The 22604-nt window shown below is 39.5% G+C and overlaps 1 protein-coding gene across 1 annotated transcript in view; it reads left to right on the top strand.

Moving 5' to 3' along the window:
• Positions 1-22604, top strand: part of adgrl2a (adhesion G protein-coupled receptor L2a) — a 77308-nt gene that overhangs the window by 41551 nt on the left and 13153 nt on the right. The window contains exons 5-16 of the mRNA XM_079483455.1: positions 3472-3765; positions 4382-4485; positions 4981-5166; positions 8710-8748; positions 10777-10960; positions 11185-11307; positions 12391-12596; positions 13303-13476; positions 14437-14646; positions 15332-15552; positions 17029-17095; positions 21833-21924. Of these exons, the coding sequence (XP_079339581.1) occupies positions 3472-3765; positions 4382-4485; positions 4981-5166; positions 8710-8748; positions 10777-10960; positions 11185-11307; positions 12391-12596; positions 13303-13476; positions 14437-14646; positions 15332-15552; positions 17029-17095; positions 21833-21924 (1900 nt within the window). The remainder of the gene's footprint in view (positions 1-3471; positions 3766-4381; positions 4486-4980; positions 5167-8709; positions 8749-10776; positions 10961-11184; positions 11308-12390; positions 12597-13302; positions 13477-14436; positions 14647-15331; positions 15553-17028; positions 17096-21832; positions 21925-22604) is intronic.

Raw genomic sequence — 22604 nt, 5'->3', positions numbered from 1 at the left:
GTCCAGTGTTTGTTGACTTTCAACAAAATCAAACCTCAGGAGGGACGTAATGTCAGTATTGTGTATATCCAACAGTATTGTGAAAGACTGACAGCACATGTAGATGTATTCATTTTTGTATTGCTTAAAAGTTAATGTGAACTTGTTTTCTTTGTAGTATTTGAAGTCTGAAGCATCCTTTCGATTATTTTCACTTTCTGCAAAAAGTCACCTGGGTCACCCGAAACCGTCTTATCGCTACGTCGTTCTCAAGTTATCGCTTATGCTGTACCTTATTGTTAATATGCGTTTCCTGGAACGCTCTTAGTTAATTATACCGTCTGCAAGTCATACGTTGGGAAGGTTGGTCGGTAGCACTCTTATCTATACCTTATCACTGTTAAGAGTTCACCCTGCTCGTGGCCACTGTGAAAAAAAACATTGCTTCTTTACATCGCAGTCTATACAAATAAAATTAAATACACCAGTATACGTGTTTTCATGCAAAGAATATTATTTTCTTTACGCTGACGGTCGCCAGCTTTTTAATGATATTATCTAAATAAGATGCATCAGCTGGCAACCCAAAGAATTTGGAGTATATTTAAAGAGAAAGATTGTGATATGGAGTTTGGTCAAACCAAAATCTAAATCAAAGATGGCGCCATCCGCGGAGCATTTTAGTGCATTTAATCTGTGAAAATCTTGCTACAATTTATGCTTCAATTATAATTATAGAAAAGATATCCTGCCACGGCAGCAAATGCAGCAGCTTTTGGATCTTGTTGGTCTAAGACAAACTCAACGGGTCGGCCCCTAAATTCAGCTCTATGTTTTTCCTGCTATAGCTGTTGATTATATGTTCCACGTCCTTGGCTTTTATTAAGTAAATAAAGACACTATAGTAACATATATTATGATAATATAAATAAAGAATGGCACACTTTTGAAATAGAAAATAGGGAAAAACACACAGTCACTCCCTTCACTTTTTATTTTTCTTGTCATGAATGAATAAGTTTAATTGCTAAATCAAAATACATTGTTTTAAGGCTGCGCAATCATGGCATACTTATTTACATTATTCCCCTTGATATTGTAAGTGTGATTAATAAAGTTTATGATATTTCAATGTTTTAATAAACGCGGCCATAAGCTACATGCCTCACGCTGTAAATGCGCCACTTGCACATACAGTGTCCGAGCACAATAAACGCGTGAACTATACAAGTCTAATTTTTAGTTGCTGGATTAAATGTTTTTAATGCACCGCAACAGCTGAGTGGTCCTTATGACCCAAAGTTTGAGAACCTTATATATAAATGACCATACTGTTAGCGCAGCGGGAAATGCAGCCGTGACCTTATTTGAAGTTTTTGATTTTTTTTGCAGAATTAAACAAAATTGATAATTTTACATAAACATATACCTATGAAATTCAGGAAAACTTTCCTTAAAATGTTAATTGTCTTTTCTCTCGCTATATATATATATATATATTTACATTTACATTTAGTCATTTATACATGCTTATGATATTGATTTATAAGTTAAGCTGTGTGGTCCAGGTTTGTGGAAGACGTCATTTGACTTCAACCCATGTTAAAATAACTGACTAACGTAAACTGCAATATAAAATAAAATTGATCAGTAGGCCAATTTTTGAATGCATGCATGTTTTACTCCACAATACAAGGCCAACGAAAGTAAAAATCAATTGCATGTTCGCTTTGACTTTACCAAGCTTCGCTGCGAGGAACGCTGAAGCTTAAACTTGTTTTACACCCATCATGTCAAACAGTCAGAATCTGGAGTTAAAAGCCGAGTTCGCCAGCACAGCAGTCACGCCAACCATGTCAAATCTCACACACATGGGTGAAACCTGTAAAGATCAAGGTGTGCAGGTAACAACTCTGCACTGGTTTTTGCTCAGTTTTCTTCTGAAGCCGAGCTCTGACTGGTCAGTTGACTCTAATTCACAGTAGGTCACGTCTAACCTCAGAAAGAAAGCTTTTGCTTTCACTTGATCGCTCTCTTTCTCTCGCAGAGGTACATGGAGACGGTCTCACACACACACACACTGCACTCAGATCTCTCACACTTCTATGGTCCGCTTCATCAATGGCTTTCTTCGATGCATGCTGTCAGTCACTGACTCTGCTTAGCCGATAAAAGCAGCAGGTGCGGTTCAGAGGGGTTTCTTTACTGTCGAACATGCTGCTGGTTCAGTCGCAGATGTGTCGGGCCGTGCGAGGTCAGCTGGGTCGAGTTTTACTCTGTAAATGAAGAAATCCACACTAAACGGTATGGCCTCTGGTAATAACTAGTTCAATTCAAGTCCTGGTGATATAAATCTGACGCCATAAAACTGCAAGAGTTTGGAGTTGCACACAAACCAAATTCCTTTTCTTTAAGGAGAACAGTTTTTTATGATGTATCTTGAGGCTGAGACTTTTCAAATGCCTTTTATCCAGATATTTGATATATATACAGTATGGATACAGGATAAGCATATTTCAATTCTTAAATATGCAAATTCATTATAAAGGTTTTATATCTTTGACATTCTACACAACAGCAAATTAAAAATAATACATTTTACTTCATTTCATTAACTTCATTTTTGTTTCCCAATTTTGCCATTATTTTCACTACTAAAGTCTGAATAGACTATTGATCCAGGCCAAAAATGATGTATGTACTATACATCGAGGGACATCGTAGGAAATTAATTTAAATGGAATTTCAACCTGTATGACTTTGTCTCATCCCCAGAACGTAAAAGAAGCTATTTTGAATAATGTTGGTAACCCCATTGATTTCCATTATATGGACAACAAAAACATTTCTCAAAATATCTTCTCATATACATGTTTAAAACAACATGAGGGCGAGTAAATGATGACCACATTTTTATTTTGGGATGATGTTTTTTATGATAATGAAGTTTTTTGAAAGTCAACAGGGCCGAAAAAAACATTATTCTGTTCCCAGTTCCAATCATCGCATAACTTTTGAACTATGTTAAACAACGTAAATATGATTCAATTTTAGAAATAGGATGCGCATAAAATGTGACCTGCAAACTTTATTCGATGTATGCTGATACATGTACCCGACAAATAGGCCTTTGTATTTCCAGCCTGCGGCGGTTACATTAGTTATATATTAAAATTATGAAATATAGTGACAGAGAAACTGAGGGCGGGAGACCGTATACGTTAACACAACCATGCAACTCCGTCAGTGAATAAACTTTAGAGATAATATAAAGCTTGAAGGTCTTATAGGTGTGCCGAAATATTTTCTATAGGCTAGTAATTATTTTATTTTATTAAGCACTATGTGGTGAGAATTATATCTCTGGATGAACAAAAAGAAAGTTTATTGCATTTGTCTTCAGGCATCTCAGATGAGAAAGGGACTTGCAATAACAAAACCCAAAATAGAACGTTGCGCTTTTACCTGATGTACTCCTATTTTATTTTCCAGCTCCAGCTATCTCAGAAGCATCCACGACACCCAAGTTACTAAAACCCACAACCACTACGACGACGGCCGTTCAGCAGAGAGGTCAGGTGACTACGGTTACCACTGTAGGGACCAAAGCTGTTAACAAGACGCCCAAATCACCAGCCGCACCTCCCCAGACCACCACACCACCCCCGCTGGAGTCTTTTCCTCCTCCGGAGCGCTTCTGCGAGAGCGTGGAGCTCAGGGACATTCTGTGGCCTCAGATGCAGAGAGGCATGCTGGTGGAACGGCCCTGTCCCAAAGGAACTCGAGGTGGGTATACGTACCAGTTAAAGCAGATTTCCACTTACCGCTCTTCGATTTATTATCAGTCTGTCTGTTATTTTTGGGGAAAGAGACTTACAGCTATTCTCTGTGAAGATTGTTGATAAAAATGACGATAAGCAACTCTTCCTCAATGTAATCTAGTTCATTAGCGTAACTGTTAGATGTAAGATTCGTTTGCCAAGCATGTTCACCATTTTGTGTGTTTCGAAGATTTTATCCAAAGCGATTTGCGGGTGCGCTCAAGCTATACATTTTATCAGCACGTGTGTTCCCAGGGATTTAAACCCATGACATTGGGGTTTCTAGCTTCTTGCTCTACTAGCCAAGCCAAGATCTAAGATAATTCAATCAAAAGTAAAACTTCCTGGCAAATTTCGATAATCTTCTCCATCTGTTTCATCATAAACTAAGCTACTGTAAATTCAGTCCAGTTGCTTGCGAATCGTCCAGTTTAAAATAGCAAGGGATGCGTTACAAACAGAATTTAAATTATGTTTTTTCAATTGAATGTGGATTTGTTCAAATGTCTCAAATATGAGCGATGAGATTTTAAGGCTTGCTTCAGCAAGCCCCGCTAATAATGATGTACTTTTCTGAACAGGCACTGCCTCCTACCTGTGTGTTCTGTCCACTGGGACCTGGAACCCGAAAGGTCCGGATCTGAGCAACTGCACGTCCCACTGGGTGAATCAAGTCGCTCAGAAGGTTTGCAGTTTCAAAACATTTCCATCTCCCAGAATGAGCTGCGAAAATGTGTCAGTTTACCGACCACACGGTCGTAAAAGTAAAACACTCTCCTGTGCCATATTTTGCAGCTCATTCTTTCTATTATCACTGTTTAAGATGAAGACACACAGCCTTCAAACATCCAAATGGGATCTCATGAATTGATCCGGTGCTCTCTTGAGCGTGCGCTTTGGTGTTAATGCGAGATGTTGCCTGTAAATAGAATAGATTGAGCGCAATGGGACGCCCAGCGTCCTGCGCGAAATGTTCGGAATCGCCTCGGCCGTTGAACTCGGAAAGTGTTTCCAAATGCACTTCGAAACTGTTACCGGTTTCTAATGATAGCTGTAATTGCTGGGAGGGGGCCGCCGCTGAATCAGCGTGATGATGTCATAATGGGAGCCAAGAGCCTCGTAGATACAAAATTATATTTTTCGGAGCCATACTGTGAGGTTAATTTGTGTAATCTCTCAGATCCGGAGCGGGGAAAACGCAGCCAACCTGGCGAACGAGCTGGCCAAACACACCAAAGGAGCCATCTTCGCCGGTGACATAAGCTCTACCATGAGGCTCATGGAACAGCTGGTGGACATTCTCGACGCTCAGTTACAGGAACTGCGACCAAGCGAGAAAGACTCGACCGGCCGCAGCTTCAATAAGGTATAAACAGTACGCAGGGACGTGAACAGAACTTTTGAGGGGCATGTGCTGAAACTAAAAAAGGGCACCCTCCCCACTTTTATTGGTCAAATGTTAATGACAAATGAAATCAGACAAAATAATAGTCTCAAAAGATTTATTAACAATTAATAACAGGTAGGACATATACAGAAATTGAATTGAATTGAAGTTCTCAAACACCTAACAGTCTTTTCCTGCTTAATTCAAAATTTTATACAAAAGAATTGTCATTAAAGCTACGAAACACTTTAATTTCTTCAGTCTTTTGTTTAGATTAACATTGGTGACAGGAGTCACAGCAGTAGGTGTAAGAATGCGGCCCATTTAAGAACTGACGCTCTGCGCAGATCTGACACGTTCCCCATTTTGATTTGAGCTCACGACAATACTAAACAAAATGTGCTTAAGGCATAATCTTGTGTGTTTTTGGTCATTCAAGCACGAAAGAGAACGTAATACTGTTGCGCTGTCTGAAACATTCTGAGAGATTGATTGACGTAACCCTTGTATACGCTAGACGTGACCGCTTTAGCCATGTGCAACATCACGCAGCTAGAAGCTGTCTCTATGCTGCACGTATTCAAAGCAACTGTTTAAAATCAGGTGTTTAAAGGACTTCACATGATTACGAGTGTGATCGCATAATGTAACGCTAGACAAAGGAGAACAGAAATTTGCAATAAATATATTTTAACACGTTATTCTGAAAAAGTGATGCCATCTGGAAAACCCATCACATGGTTAAACTTCACGTATTACAGGTTTTGATATCATCTGGATCCAAGCCCTTTCCAAATCAGTTTATACAGAATAAACATGAATTAACCATGTGACCATACAATACGATTGATAAATAAGTGTACCATCACTTATTAATCGACCAAGAAATTTCGTAGATATATATTTTACCTACTTGACATAAGTCACGAGTGTCAAACTCAAATGCAGTTAACGTTGGGGAGTTTTTGACCAGCAAATGTGTGCAAATTTGTCATTAAAATGGCAACATCACTGTGTTAATCAACAGGTTACTGCATTTTTGTAGCTATATGGGTGCTCAGTTTTCCTGTTGTACAATACATTTGGCCAACATCTTATTTATAAGAGATGAAATGCTACTGAGTGCACAGACTATTAAGCGCAGGCAAATGCTAGCCCCTTGGTCCCAAATGTCTCAAATACATAAACTATGAACATTTTAGACATAATGTTTCTTGCGTAAAGAAAACGCAGTACTTGTACAACAAAATCTTTATTTAACTCTTGCAAGACATTCAGCTGCTGTGAAAGGAACTGCAGTTCATTCAGTCAAGAGGGGGGTGGAGTCACGAGGTTTTATTGAAAATGTATGCTTATTTCATTGGCTAAATATTTCTAAAATAGGCAGATAGACGTAAAGGGTGACCAATAGCATTAATTTAATGAAAAGAAAAACACGATAAAAGGGGCACTAAGAGTGTAAGGTCCAAAAGGCAGGTTGAGCCCTATCTGTGCAGATGCCTGACAAGATGGGATTTTTTTATATGGAGCAGTGCCTTGCTCAAGAGAAAGTATTGCATTCATCTCAATGTGTCACACCCCAACTTTAGTGTAAGCACGCAGGCCAACATAAATCACTCAACGGACGTTCTTTGCGAAGTATGCAAGATTATAACTACCAAATCATAATGCATAGAGTATGCTTAATGTGCTCAGAATATAAACTTTGTCACATTGATTTTCCAATCCAGTGCTAGTACAGATATGGGAATTGTGACAATAGACAAACAAATTTATTTTCATTTCAGAAACAAATTGTTAGCCACCTGCTTTATTGGTTTTATACTTGTGCAATGCATTATAATATATGTATATATGAACCTGTTTTTCACCGCTATTTCGGTCACTGTTTAAAATTAGTTGTTAAGCCATAGAGTCTGGCAGTTATAGCAAGTGTGTTTGAAGAAGCATTTTTTTAATACAGGAATCAGAAAAAGAAGAAGTCACAAAAAAGGTCCACACTCAATTTCTTGATTTTACATTCTGCAACACAGACAATACAGAGTTTAATACAGAGATAACCGAAATCTCTTTTATACAGTAAATGTGTTTGCTTGTATTGCTTTCCCTGCATTTCATTGGCTAGTATCGTAGAAGTGGGTGGAGCCGAGAACATATCTGGAAACTCTTTTTGGATCAAGGATTGTACTCACCAAGAGAATGTAAACGCAGTATATTTCAGCATCAGTTAGTTGGTATTGCTTTTCCTACTACATTATATCCGAGGTCAGAGAGAGATGGTCACTAATCTGAGTGAGGTCACACCCGCAGCCCACTGGCAAGACTATCGTTTGATTCTCGCCGGAGACACGTGGCCCTCAGCCAACATAATTTACACAAGCATAGTGCATATTCCTGGGACAGTGTATCCATCCATCAGTTACAGCCCTGCCCTTCACCTTTAACCCTTATGTTCTTCATACCATGATCCACAAACTCCACCCTTTAATCCTGTTTCTGACGCCAACCCCTATTGGTAATTTTTATTTTGAACATTTCACTTAACCAGACACAATGCATCGAAGCAACAAACAATAAACCAACAAGCAACGCAACATTTAGTCTTTTGATTTAGTGTGCGCTGCGTCACACTGGGTAGCCCCGAGATAATAAAATCTCAATGTATGTCAATTCGGCTTCTCTGTTAAGAGCACCCATCCATGTGTTCTCAGTTCGACAATCTTCAACTGCGCTGTGCATTGTGTAGAAATATAAAAACCTGCCCACCGTTATGATTGGCTGTGATATATGATGCTATAATTCATATAGCATTTTCGCTATCAGCGTGGACAGAAATATTGCTTGTTGCTGAAATCTTGTAATGTTGAGCCTGTTCACACCAAGAATGATAACAATAACTATAAAGACAAATGTTACTTCTAAGAGAAAACCACACCCCAACTATAACAACACGAATACAGATAAACAATATTATAGTGATTGCGACGAATGCTAAAATATTGAAAACCAATTAAAAACAAATTGGATTTAAAGGCCTCGCACATTTAAAATATGAAACTGAAGCACACAATATTGGAATAAACAATTCTGTTGTATTTGGGTGTGGACGCAATAGTTTGCGTTATCTTGTTTTCTTTATAGTTATCGTTCCTAGGTCATTCTAGTCCTAGCACCCAAATCAGGGCAGTGATTCGATTTCAGTGTCGTCACAGGAATATGTGCTATCACCTCCTACTGTAAACGTGGCTGATTCAATCCCTTTTAAATGTTGGATTGCATATGTCTCATATGCATATTGTGAGTTAGCGGTACAGTTTTCAAAGAAAGAGCAGCTGTGGAATAAATATGCCTGTTTTTTTAACTCAAAGCCACCGTGTAGAGTGTACACCCTAACATTCATCTTTAACATGTGTTGCTGAAGTGCTTGTGGATTGGAAACCCCATCGGTGTACCATCAACCTTTCTAAGTGTGTTTCTTTGGTCTGTTTTGTTCTTGTTTGTGTCCTATCTCAAACCGAAAAGCTTCAAAAACGAGAAAGAACATGCAGGGCGTATATGAAGGTATGTCTGTGCTATTCTTCTTTGTCATTTCTGTCCTCTCTCGTTCTTTTCTTGCCATTGTTTCTCAGCATGATTCTTTCATTCACACTGTCCCCTGTTGAAAGGAGCAGCTCGGTTGGTCATAGACGTGTGATGTATTTTGGACGCTGGTATGGTGGTATCTTCACCGGGCTTTTCAACTGTCTTAAAGCTGCAATCCATAACGTTTGCCTCTCTATCGCCATCTCTGTTTGAAACATAAAATTGCAGGTTACTTTGCGTATGTATTTTTACTGACTCTTCACTCGGAATCCGGCACAACTATCATTCTAAATTCTCATAAAATGACAATTTCTTTCTTACTTTTTCATAATCGACGAAATGACAATTTATTTCGTAGACCAGTATAAACCAACCTTGCGGGTCTTTTAAGCAGGCTTGACACAGCATTTCATCCCAGTGGAGCTCCCGTATTTTAGTAGATTGGAAATTGTGTGGCCGCATTTTTATTCCTATTTCTTATCTTTGTGTATGTGTGTTTCTGTGTATTTTCATTTTCAATGTTTAAGTCATGATATATTGTGACATGCTTGATTCGCAGCTTGGCGATGCATGCATTGTTGTTGCGCTCTGATGTGATTGGTTGTAAAGGGCAGATGTCAGTTCGTGGCGTTTGAAATCTATTTGTTTGCTACATTGGATTTGGTGAAGCTTTTATAGCTGCTTAAAGATCTTTGATGTACCAATGCAGAGGTGATTTAGAGATGAACATTTCCGATGTTGCAAGATTTGTAGATTATGTGAAATGCAGGATGCTGTTTTGGAAAGGCATAGCAGGGTAAATAAATGAGCTAATGTGTGTTCCGGTGAAACCTTAGACTGTGGAGAAACATATATTAGATGTTATATTTTTGTTTGGTGTGGACCGAGTGGTTTAAAATGAAAAATATAAAAATGTAATTAAAGCAGAAATATTAGAATCAATGTTTATGTGAGGCAAAGGTGCAAAACCAATGGACATTAATTATCAGAGCGATATGAATCAATATTTTACCAGCCCGTAGACTCTGTGTGTTTGTGTATAAGTGTGTGAGAGAAAATATACTCGGTATCATTCACTTAAACCCGAGGACACTATTGTCTCTCAATGGAGTTCACCGTTCAGCATTAAACTGTTGCCTGGAAGATAATTATTGAGCTTTCAGGTTTAAAGAAAAGTGTGTAACAGTTAGTGTCACCGAACTCTCTTTAAACAAGGTGAAACTATCCCTCACCTTTCATTGTTCAGGCCTAATGCCGAGACCTATCACTTAACATTTCATCCATCTGAATGGCAGTTGCTTGGCTTACACAAGTCCTCCTGGAAGTACACAATACAAGCGCTGTCATCTTTCTTTACATCTTTGTTTAGATGTCAATGTCACACTGGACAACATCAATTCCTTAGTGGTTTTGTCTTGATTCTCAGTACAAATATCGAAATATTCCTAAATCAAGCTAGGTTTATTCCAGAAGTGAAATTACTTCATACTTTAAGTCTTGTTTTATAGACAAATGTACAAAATGAAGGAAACAATTTAATTATATTTCTATTGTTCCAAAGCAGTTTTACAGGAGATAATACGAATGACGGAAAAACGCAGAAAAGGCTACCAAGTGTTTCCACGATGAAAGCTGGATCATAACCAGTGATCTATGAAAACAGCGGCCTGTGATCTTAAATCTGATGACACGCAACAAATACGTCTTTATCTTAAAGGAAGGTCCTCATTTATAATGCGTCGCGACTGGCTGTCTCTCTTTACCTTAAATGCGTTGGCCCCAGGAGCCTTTGACATTCAATACGGCACTCTTGAAACAGACAGAGCATGTCGGGCTCATTTCTGCCGCCTGTTTTTATGTGTGTCACCTGATAACAACCTATAACAATGTGTGCATGTTTGCTTTCATTGGAGCACGGGCTCAGACAGCTGCTGATAAAGTCAAGACTTTGACATTTGACCTCACTACAGTGGTTTGTGCTGACACAAGCATCTTGTTGGGCCGTAGGCTATCGTGGATACAGTCGACAACCTACTCAGACCGGAGGCTTTAAAATCCTGGCGCGATATGAACACCACGGAACAGACGCATGCCGCAACCATGTTACTGGACACCCTGGAGGAAGGAGCCTTCGTCCTCGCTGATAATTTAATGGAGCCGGCCATCGTGAAAGTACCGGCGAGTAATATAAGTAAGTGCGGGCAACAGCCTATGCAAAATAAACGGAACTGACAAGTGTGTAAACAGCTTATTTTGTCTGTTTGCGCGCTTGCGGCTGCTCGGTTCGGACCTGAAGTGGTTTCACCGTGAAATGACATAAAACATGCACTGTATTACACGTCTGTAAACCTCACGTTTTTCTCATCTGTTTCCGCTTGATGAACTAACATTATGAAACATGATTTCTCTCTGCAGTTCTTGATGTTTACGTGCTGAGCACAGATGGGCAGGTTCAAGATTTCAAGTTTCCCCAGAGCGGCAGGGCTGGTATTTCTATCCAGTTATCTTCCAATACAGTGAAACTCAACAGTCGTAATGGTACGGTCCAACCCACGCACAAACCCTCACACTGTACCGCATTAGTATCTGTTGAGAATGAGAACTTATTAGTTCCAACTGCTTCCATCACTATGGAGATAGCCGTGCACTCATGGTCAGAGAAAGAGTTGAACATGAATGTGAACATACTGTCAGCATATGTTGTTTTCCTCAAACTTAACCAACCTGCTGCTGGGTCACTTTGAGGAAAACTATCATTCCACTTACTAAAGTTGGAAACTTGAAAATGTGCGTGGAGGGATTGTAATGTTTACTGTATGTACTATATGTACTCTGTATAATAAACATTAATGGCATTTCCTGTAGCTCAGTGGTAACCATGCCAATGTTGTGGGTTCAATCCCAGGGATTGCACATACTTAGATACAAATGTAAAGGAAAAAGCAACGTAAGTCGCTTTGGATAAACATTAATATAACAAACATAATATAATATTTTAATTTAATATAATATAATTAGCTATTAAAATAAGAAATATTATTTTGCATTAAGCCAATTATTGTTTTTTTTAAATTAATCAAATAAATCCATTCTGTACTACGAAATATTATCGTCATTACTCTAATGCAATAGCAAAGCAAAAAAATTATGTTTTGAAACCATTTTCTTGCCATTTGCAATTAAAATAAGAAATATTTTTTTGCATTAAGAAAACTATCGTATTTATAAACAATTAGCAAATAAATCTATTGTGTACTACGAAATGTATTATCGTCATTACTCTAATGCAACAGCAAAGCAAAAAACAATGTTTTGAAACAATGTTTTAGGATTTAGCATTTTTATATTTACCTTCTTGGAGATTATTATTTATTATCAATAAATTAAACTGAAATGAAACGCAATAAAGGTCTTGTTGTGATGTGATGAATAATTATAATAATGTTATTCATGATTAATTACTTTAAGGTGTAACTATTATTTTGTCACCTTGAATTATGCTTTATTACTGAAAACTGTGAATTTTGTTGTCATTTTTGACAGTTTTTTTGCTCTCTGTTTTAGTAAAGCCACCAAAATAACGTTTGACGTGGAGCTTCTTTTATCATTTTCTCTGTACAGGTGTTGCCAAGTTGGTATTTGCCCTTTACAAGAACCTGGGGCAATTTCTGAGCACGGAGAACGCGACCATCAAGCTCGGCCACGAGGGGAACGGACGCAACCTTTCGGTGGCGGTGAATTCAGACGTCATCGCCGCATCCATAAACAAGGAGTCAAGTCGCGTGTTTATATCGGAACCTGTGATTTTCACCCTGGAGCACATCGACGTGAGTTCAAGCAATAAACAAACAAAGCGATCGTAAAAACAGCAGGATAACGCAGATGAAGCCAAAGAAAGAGCGGAAATAAAAGCAGTCTGGATTCAAACAGCCTATAAGGTCACAGTGGGTTTGTTTAAGCCATCGAACACGAAATTAACAAAGTCTGAACCAATGATTATTACCAGCCTAGACAAAATTCTTAATGAAAACTAATTCGTTTGTCGACATTAGGATGTAAACGATGCAATTTCCTTTTTTTGGAGTGGAAAATTAGCTCCCAGATTAGCTATACAATGCAGGATGAAATTACCAGAGGACCAATTATCCTCCGGCTCTCTTTTAAAGTGTCAGGAGTATTCCCAGAGGAGAACCGGCTTGATTTTTGCTTTCTATCAAAGTAATTGTGTGATTTCCACAGACATGCCTTCAAACCATTCTGCCCCCTGTTAGCACCTCATATAATCAATGGTCCCATGCTAGATTTTGCACTCATTTAACCTTATTAGATTCTTTAGTCGTTTATGTGCGAACACACACTGTGCATTCAAAAGAGTGTTTGATTTGGCCGCCGTGTCTTGAGAAAGATGGAATGGCAAACCAACCGCTCGTGTTATTCTGTGAATTACGATCCTGTTTCTGACTTCGTTCCTCTGCATGCGCCGTTATCAAATAGACAGGCTCTTAAATGTCAGTTCATAACTCTTGATTTCAGATGCAACATTACTACAACTCCAACTGCTCTTTCTGGAACTACTCTGAGAGGACGATGATGGGATACTGGTCCACTCAGGGCTGCAAGCTCGTCCACTCCAATAAAAGTCACACCACCTGCTCCTGTAGCCATCTCACTAACTTTGCGGTGCTCATGGCTCATCAAGAGCTGCTGGTAAGCTGTGATCTTTATAAATATTTCAGTTTGGTCTGTGTGTTACTGTGAAGCCCAGCTGTGATAATACAGTACACACCAACAGCACTCGGCACTCAGCCGCCTTCCAGGGTCACATTATAACTCGCTGGATCCCAAACAAACTCAAAAATAGGGAATAATTAAGAGGACATGGACTGCGTTTAGTTCGGTTTTTATTTTATTTAACTTTTTTTAGTTAACTGAAAGTTTAGTTTAGTGTTGAGTTGAGTTGAGTTTTTGTTGTTTAGTTTACTTTTATGTTTTTTGGTGTTTGTTTAGTTTTGTCTTTTTGTTTAATTTAGGTTTATTTCTGTTGTTCTGTTCTGTTTATATTATATTATATTTCTCGTTTAGTTTAGCTTTTGTTTGGTGTAGTTTATCGTTTTTAGAGTTTGTTTAGCTTATATTTATTTATATTGTACTGTTTAGTTTAGATTCTGTTGTTTAGTTTAGTTTAATGTATTTTAGTTTCTTTTTGTACTGCACAGAAAGGACAGTTTATCTTTTCATTGTTTTTTGTTCAGTTTTGTTTTTGCAATCAAAATCTATTTCATGTGTGCGAAGTTTCTACTGTGACCATGAAAATCGACACACAACCAAATATTTTGTCACTTGGTTTAAATTGATGTTGTGTAATGCTGGTAAGCCCCGCCCACTGTCAAATATAATTGGTCTAGAAGCCCACTTCACAATACGAGTATTCGATTTCTTTCATTGTGAACAGACAGATTATTTTATAGAAACGTAAATGTTACACCTAGTTTGGAAAAAATGTGACATCAGACTTATTGGTAGAGCATTGCACTGAAAAAATGATACCCTTGATGAATGATACGCTCTGGTTGAAAGCATCTGCCAAATGCGTAAATGTTGAAATATGTTTTCTGAAATGTGACCTGTGTCACATTCCATCTCTCCCTCTCTGTTGTTCTTTATCAGGGTGCAGATAAGGTCCAGGAGCTCCTGTTGAGCATCATCAGTCGCGTGGGTATTGTGGTGTCCCTCATCTGTCTGGCCATGAGCATCTTCACATTCTGTTTCTTCCGTGGCCTCCAGAGTGACAGGAACACCATTCACAAGAACTTTTGCATCAGCCTCTTCATCGCAGAGCTCATCTTCCTCATTGGCATCGACATGACGGAGCCTAGGGTAACGTTATTTTGATAAATGTGATGTCTCGTCTGCTCTCATAGAAATGTCTTTCCCGTGGAGACTTGCAGGCGAACTCTTTTCTTTTGATTCTTTTATTTATTGTTTTTAGACTTACTGAACATTTGTGACAGACATTTTTTGCCCAGACATATTAATAAAAAACATCAAAAGGGCAATTCAGGCTGGCAATGACACGACTACACCTTGTACGTTAGATGTGATTTACATCTCTGAGATTATTTTGATATTTGTGGTTGTTTAAAATGTCAAGAAGGTGTACTGTAAGTTTCATGTTATGGCTGAAAAATGTAAAAATCATGAAAAGGGAAATTACATCACAAAGAGAACCCCTGAAGTCCCTCATAGCTGTTTTATGAAATGGCCAAATTAATTCAGACTGTCAAACTGTAAAAACAAAACAACTTAAAATTGAATAATATATTTGAAATTATGTGTACACTCATGCAAACATTTACGGTGTATCAAGGGAAATATTTTACTTGGTTGTGCCACTTGACAAATTTTGTGTGAATAAATCAAAACCTTTGTAATGAAAAGTCTTTCAAAACTGTATAAAACCAGCATGAATATTGCATTTCTGAGCCACTACATGTGTTTTAAACCCCGTTATAAAAGCTTCCTTTAAACGCATTTGTTCTTGACCCTCGCATTTCTTCCTCAGATGGCCTGCTCCATAATCGCAGGAATTCTCCATTACTTTTTCTTGGCGTCTTTCGCTTGGATGTGTTTGGAGGGGATTCAGCTCTATCTGATGCTAGTGGAGGTCTTTGAGAGCGAATATTCACGCAGGAGGTATTTCTATATGGCGGGATATCTCCTCCCCGCTGTGGTCGTGGGTGTGTCTGCCGCGGTCGACTACAGGAGCTACGGGACCAAGAAGGCGTAAGCGACTTTGAATGTTTTCTTTGATTTTCTTTTTCCAGATGCAATGCTGTCTGCGGGAGCCGACACAGGCCTCCATAGGTACCACACACACACACACACGAGTCTTCAGAGACTGCCTTACAGTACAAAATGCGGTTTCCAGGCAGGGCTGCATGTGTTAGTGTCTTTTGTTCAAATAGCCTCTGGTGACCTGTTGTTTGTAAATGCTCTCTAAAGGAGACGAGGGCCGCATGAGAAAGAGGCTTTTATGCAGATTAATGGCAGTGCTTCAGCCCTGCACTGGCTATTGGGTTCCTCCTTATAACACAGAAAACAGGTGGAAGTGTCCTGGCCCCGCTCGCCACGTCGCTCCGTGTTAATGCCGAACTCAGAGGTTTGTCATCATTTACGGGCGTATTTTAAAGCTGTGCTTGTACGACTGCATTAGTCTCCGATGTCTCTACGGTTTCTTACAGATCTTTTAACATTGACATAATTGATGTGTTTCCTGCCGGAGGTCACGGACTAGAAGAACTTGATCTGTTACGGGAAATCTGCGCCTTTGTGCGGCGTTTAACAGACTAATGCCGAATCAACCCGTAAAAAAAACATTGTAACTTAACCCACGCGAGCCTGTTTCGGTAACAGACACCGTCCTAGATGTGCATATTTATTAGGGGTGTTTGCAAAGGCAAGCATCTAAATTACAGTTGCTCATATTCAGGAATGGGGATTTTCTTTGCCCTGGCGGATGATAAAGTTAGAAAAAAATCCCCTGCATTGAGGGATGAACCCGAGCCATATCTGGGAACCTGAATGTTATGGAGACTTTGGGGCTGAGCGTGTTTGACTTGAGCAACACCACAGCAACCACATGACAACATGCTAAAAGAACATTAAGGACAACCTAAAGTTCAAATAACATCTCAGCTCCTGCATGGCAAAATGCAAAAACATTTTTGCTTAGCTACACCCTAGCAACCACCCAGAGCCCCAAAGCAACCACATGACAACAAGCTAAAAGAACCTTCAGGGCACCCTGGAATTCAGATAAAATCTCAGCACCCGCATGTTAATGTGTGAAAAAGGTAAATTGCTTAGCAACACCCTATAAACTACCCAGAACATCAAATCAACCACATGAATACATGCTAAAAGAACATTCAGGATACACTGGAGTTCAATTACATATCAGCATCCGCTTTGTAACAGGCTAAAAGAGATCACTTGCCTAGCAACACCCTAACAACCACCCAGAACACCATAGCACCTACATGACAACATGCTAAAAGAATAGCAAATCCTCAGATCCTCAACATCACTTGCCTAGCAACCACCCCCGATGTCGTATTAACACTAAAACCATTTAGAATGCCTAAGTAACATCATAGCAACGCCCTTTCAACCACTCTTGCTCATTGGTTGTAGTTTTTCATATGCAAACCTTGCTGTTCAAAACAAACAATTTAAATTTGTTTATTTTTTGTCTTGCAGATGCTGGCTCAGAATGGACAATCACTTCATCTGGAGTTTCATTGGACCGGTCACCTTCATTATCATGGTACGTTCACCTCCTGACAACCATTGTGCCGTTGAAGGCTGAATGCATGTGTCAAGTGCGAAGCAGATAGAGAATAATATTTCCCTGCAGTTCGGTTTAAAGAGGAATTGACGAAATCCTCCGGTGCGAAAACATCTAGCTGTCTTTGTTTCCTCAGTCTTATTCAACAGATTGCAGCCCATCGATTTCAGCTTAGATCGGTTGAGTCTCGACAGACCAAGTCGATGCCTCCCGCGGAGAGGTTCGGAAGCGCTGCTCTTAATGGTTTTTTATGACTGAGATCATTTTGATACAATGCGACTTTTAAGAGCACGACGTGTTCTTCGAAAGTTACTCCACGTGACACGTCATGGTGACCCCGAGGGGACGAGAACGAAACGAGAAAAGAGTGGCCAAAAATACAAAACAAAAGCATTTATTATCCAGACTGAACCTTTTAAGAAACCATCCAATAACTGGAAGCGCACAGTTTGTTTGCGGTGAGATTGCGGTGTCACGGACTGACACAGCTGTGGTCCAGAGTTGCTGTTATTTGCTAGCTGAGAGATTACAGCCCCAGTCTAGATTGAGGAGGTCGAGAAAGGAGGCCGGAGGGAGCTGGAGATACATTGAGAGAGAAAGACTGCGGCAGGTGGCATTCACTTCTGTCTGACTGTCTGTTTGCCCTTTAATCTCTGCGGATAAAAAAATCTTTGATTTCCTGTAAATGGAGGGAAGAGCAGAGATGTTTGTGAAGGCTTGACTTTATAATATCAATTATGGTTGTATAGACACAGCAGCTGACCTGGATGCTGTGTTTGTTCAATGGTTATGAAGTGCTATTTGTTGGAAAGAGTGTAGGATCAAATCGATTTAAAGACAGATAAAATAATATGTGGTTTAATAGGAAGAAATATAGTTATATAAAGATATAATATAATATATAAAAAGAGAAAAATATATATACATATAACAATAAGTATAAGTATAAACATATATACAGTATATAAAGTTTTATATAAAATAATAATATAAATAATGTAAAAAAAATGTTTTGCATTTGTTCGAATATTGTGAAATACTTAGACATATTAAGGGTTAATTGAATAAATGATTAAAAATAATATTTAAAATATGAAATAAAATATTTTTAATAATAACTTTTTATAAATAAAGGTAGGGACTTGTTTTTTATGCTTTTTTACGCTTATTAAAATGGGCATTGGCAAGACTGTGAGTTAATTTGAAACTGAAAGTTTGAGGAATGACACACTTCTGTTAATTGGCCAATCGGTGCACTCTCCAGGCAAATGTCATCCGATTCCATTACACTTCCTCTCGCCAGCCTCATTTGCATAAAGCCTCAAACTACTATAATGATGCTAACAGGCTGTGTTATGTGCTGGGAGAACCGTTCCTGTACCTTCTCTAGACAGAAGGCCTACAAACTCAGCGATGGAAGCTGCATTGATGCATGTGTTGCGATGTAGCCGATAATCCGTTCCATTCCAGTCTTCAAACTCCGAGCCTCATGACCCTTTATGAAGCTGATTTATTGTCGCGCAGTCCGCTCGGACAGCAGGCAGGACTCTCGGTCCTCGGGCTGCTTGACAATGCTAGATAAAGCACAAAGCCTGCAGTCTCTCAGGGGAATGCGAGACCAAGGTTTACCCCAACCTCCGACCCCTGATTCTCAGCAGTTCGGCTTTGTCCTTGTCAATGAGAGAGCCAGAGCGAGTCTCATTATTCAGAGTTTCACCCATTTCGCCGTGCAGAGGGTAAGAACGCCGTGATCCTGTTCAATTAGCTCTAGCCCATTGCGGTTCTCATTATGCCACTTCTATTTTCAGCATCCTCTCGCTCGATGCTGAAAGAGCGGTGCGCAGCTCCTTGAAGTTCTCAGTTAGTTGAGTCCATTTTCTGTCTCGCTGAAATACGAGCGATTTGAATGCTTGTGTTAGCATAAGCATGCTTGACTAGGTTCATAGACAGAAATTCATTGGTCGTGGAGTGGATGGCCTAGTGAGCGACAAACGTAGCTCCAATCTTTTGGTCCTTTACCGGTCCCATTCCATTATCGTCGCCCTCTACCGTCCAGTCCTACAATGGCACAGAGTGGCCCCAAGACTAACTTCCTTGGTCAACCAATATCACCGGTTGAAATTGAGCTTTTCAACTTGGCTGACACCAGACCTGCATAAACCAGAATAGGCCAGCATGTTGGTCTGAAATGGTTTTTACAACAGTGTTAGTGTGACTGTGTTATCGAAATTATTCTACACAACCTAAAACACCCACACGCTGAATCACTGATTTGGATGTTATGTATATACGTATACCAATATATTGAATAAATGAAGTCTGCGATGTGCTACATTTATTTATAGGCGGTTTAGATTGTAGTCATTCAGATCACTGGCAGATGCCCGGGCAACCAGCCCTGCTTAGCAGCAAACACATGACAGCGGTTTCTCTCAGACACCAGGCGTATGAGCTCTATGAAAACCAGGACATCGAGCTAATGAGCATTGGGGAACCATTAGCTCGTGCCGGTGATGTTAAAACACGTGTGTCTGCATCATGCAGACAGTTCCATCTGCACCTTTAATATTTCATCAGGTTCAACCAGAGTTCAAGAAACACATACACGCACGAACACACATATGCGGCTTTCTCCAGTGTCCCCGAGTGAAGTTCAGAATCTTCTGCTTGGCTAGCGGTGACGTTTCGGAGATGGAGGGGTTTGTTCAGGAAAAGCTTTCTGAGGGAAAGGAAGCCCATGGGACGCCCAGGAACATGGAGCTTCAGTAGTATAGTGGCTGCTCTGCTAGGTTACCTCTCCCTCGGTTGAGCGTCCTTACATCCCCCCGTCCCATCAGATCATTGTCAGCAGTCCAGCGACGTGAGAGACCTTTTATAGCCACATAACCAGCTGTAACCCTCCCATGGGTATGAATTGGGTACCATTTTTAAAGCGTTTCCTTGTATTGTCAAACAACCTGTACATGGATACTTCTAAATAAACCATAAATGTGTCCAAACTTTTAAAATTATCTTTTATATTATTATATAATAAAATAAAGGAATAATTATAGTTTGTTTTCTAAATTCTGGCTGTCACACCACAGGACACATTTACGGTTTATTTGTCCACTACCCATATATGAAATAATGTATAATATGTTAAATAAATAATTGAAATGTTAATGGTTTGCATTCTGCCATGTCTATGGGAAGTAATACATCTGTTATATTTGTTAGAATGAAATAATTGGCTTTCGCAGAATAATTTGATATTTCAACGTTCGTGCTCAAGGGTGTGAATCTAGGCGCTTCTTGGAAAAAGTGGTTACTAATGCTGTATTTCTACAATTATCTTTATCATCAAAATCGTTTCGAGACGAACATAAAACGGAAAGTGTCCTTGAAGAATTCTTGAAATGTCATTACGGCTGTTATTTTCCCTTTGGACTATTTATGGAATCGTTTCCTATTATTTAAAAAAAAGAAAAGAAACATGCTAACAAGGTTGACATAACCTTGACGACAGCATTTTTAATAAAACATACTAAATACAGCACTAAAAATATATACTGGATGGGAAAAAATGGCATCATGCTAGCTGCTCCCACCATACATTATATTTGCATGGAGCATGTTGATCGAGATAGGCCGAACAAGCCTTGTTAAAAATCCAAATAAAGTCACTGTTTTTCTTAACACGTTTCAAGATTGGTTTTGTAAACACGTAGCAAAATCCAGTATTAGCTTTTATTCCAAAAGTAATTTTTTACACATAGGCATAGAAAGGACACAAATGGCACCCGTCCTGTGAAGCGATCAGTCTATAGGTGGCAGGTCTGTGAAGCGCTGGCGGTTGATTGCGCGAGCGGCGCGTTATTGATCGCCATCACTGTTTTGATGGTGGAATGATGAGCTCGCGCGGCTGAACGAGGAGCTGAAGTGAAGAGCTCGTTTGAGCTCCGTGACACCGCCACTTACAGCAGCCGCCGCAAATGATAGACTGCTGCGTCCTCGCCTGTCTGTGCTCCACAAAATGGATTAGACCAGAAAATGTGCCGTTACCGCACCGGCGTACGATGAGTGTGGATTTTGGGAAGTTATGTTATACAGTGTGCCATGAAACTTGCATGAGGACCAAAACATTTTGCAAACATTTTGAGAACGTCGAAAAACAAAATTGCATTTGCGTTTTGTGGCGATTTATCCGAAAAAGATGACAAAGAATTAATGTAAACATGTTTCATGCTACAATCGGTATTCAAATGGTAAATTATATGTCAATGATTGTAGTATTGAAAGTACAAAAATGAATAAAAATGAGATTCTCTTGTAACTAACATGAACCACAGGCGTGGTTCATAAGTCTGCAGATGAGATGTATGATGCTGAATTGTTCCTTAGGCTCATATATAAGTTTTTTCTGAAGGAAATCTCGAATATCCGTTTCGAAATGTGTGGTCCCTGAGCCTCTCTGAACTATTTGTGTTGTCATTCTGCGGTGAAACGGTTTTATTGCCTTTTTTTTGCTTTCCAGCATTGATTTGGAATGACACTGTATTTGGCGCCAGTCATCTCTGCTTCGCCCTCCAATATGCCAGATGGTTATTGTATTAGGCGCTAGCTGAAGGGACCCTTAGATGGCCGTTTTCAATTAATGCTCCCAATAAAACTTCACTTATCTCATCTCCTAACTTTGCTTGAATTTATTAACAGAGGCCTTTTGCTTTCCCGCAGCTGAATCTGGTGTTCCTACTCATCACGATGTACAAAATGATGAAACACTCCACGTCGCTGAAACCCGATTCCAGTCGCCTGGAGCACATCAAGTAAGTCACGATTTTTCCTGCGACATTTCCTGCGAATGCGTGCTGCTGCTAATCGGTAAGGCAAAGCAGGAACGAACCCCTTTTCTTCATCACAAAGTACATAAAGCCTCGTCGCTTTCGCTCGGCTGAATTTAAGTGCATCCACTAAATTGAGATGGTGTCCAGACAGATGTTATTCTCTTCAGGTGCACGGTATCCATTAATGCGAGCGACAGCCAGAGAAGCACGTAATGATGGAGACAGCCTCTGCGCTGGGCTTCCTTTACAGTGACCACATAACACTCTTTTGGATCTGCTCCCTGTATTCAGAGGCTGCCTGCAGCGGGATTCAGATGTGTGTGTGAAAGCACTTCCATGTGTTTCCTTTCACAAAGAGACAAATCTCAGTCTGTGGCAGAGAACACAGTACGGAGAAACAGCGTTGGTTGACCACACACATCTTTCTTGGTTTCTTTCTGCTGGCGTGTCAATGCATGTCAGAATACTAGTGTTTGATAATATGTGACATTGTTTGTGTATTGTTTTTAATCATGCAATTATGCAATTTTCTTTCTTATGCTTTGGCTAATGTGAGGTTTATGGGTTTATTCGATTTGATTTATTTTTCGAGAATGTTATGATGCACGTCGTTCAGAAGGCGCTTTACATGTCACATGGACAGTGAACACTTCCAGTGTGAT

The sequence above is a fragment of the Barbatula barbatula genome (assembly GCF_947034865.1).
Source record: "Barbatula barbatula genome assembly, chromosome: 20".
In the NCBI taxonomy this organism is placed as follows: Eukaryota; Metazoa; Chordata; class Actinopteri; order Cypriniformes; family Nemacheilidae; genus Barbatula; species Barbatula barbatula.
The sequence above is the reverse complement of the archived record's forward strand: the minus strand, read 5'-3'. Positions and strand labels throughout refer to the sequence as shown.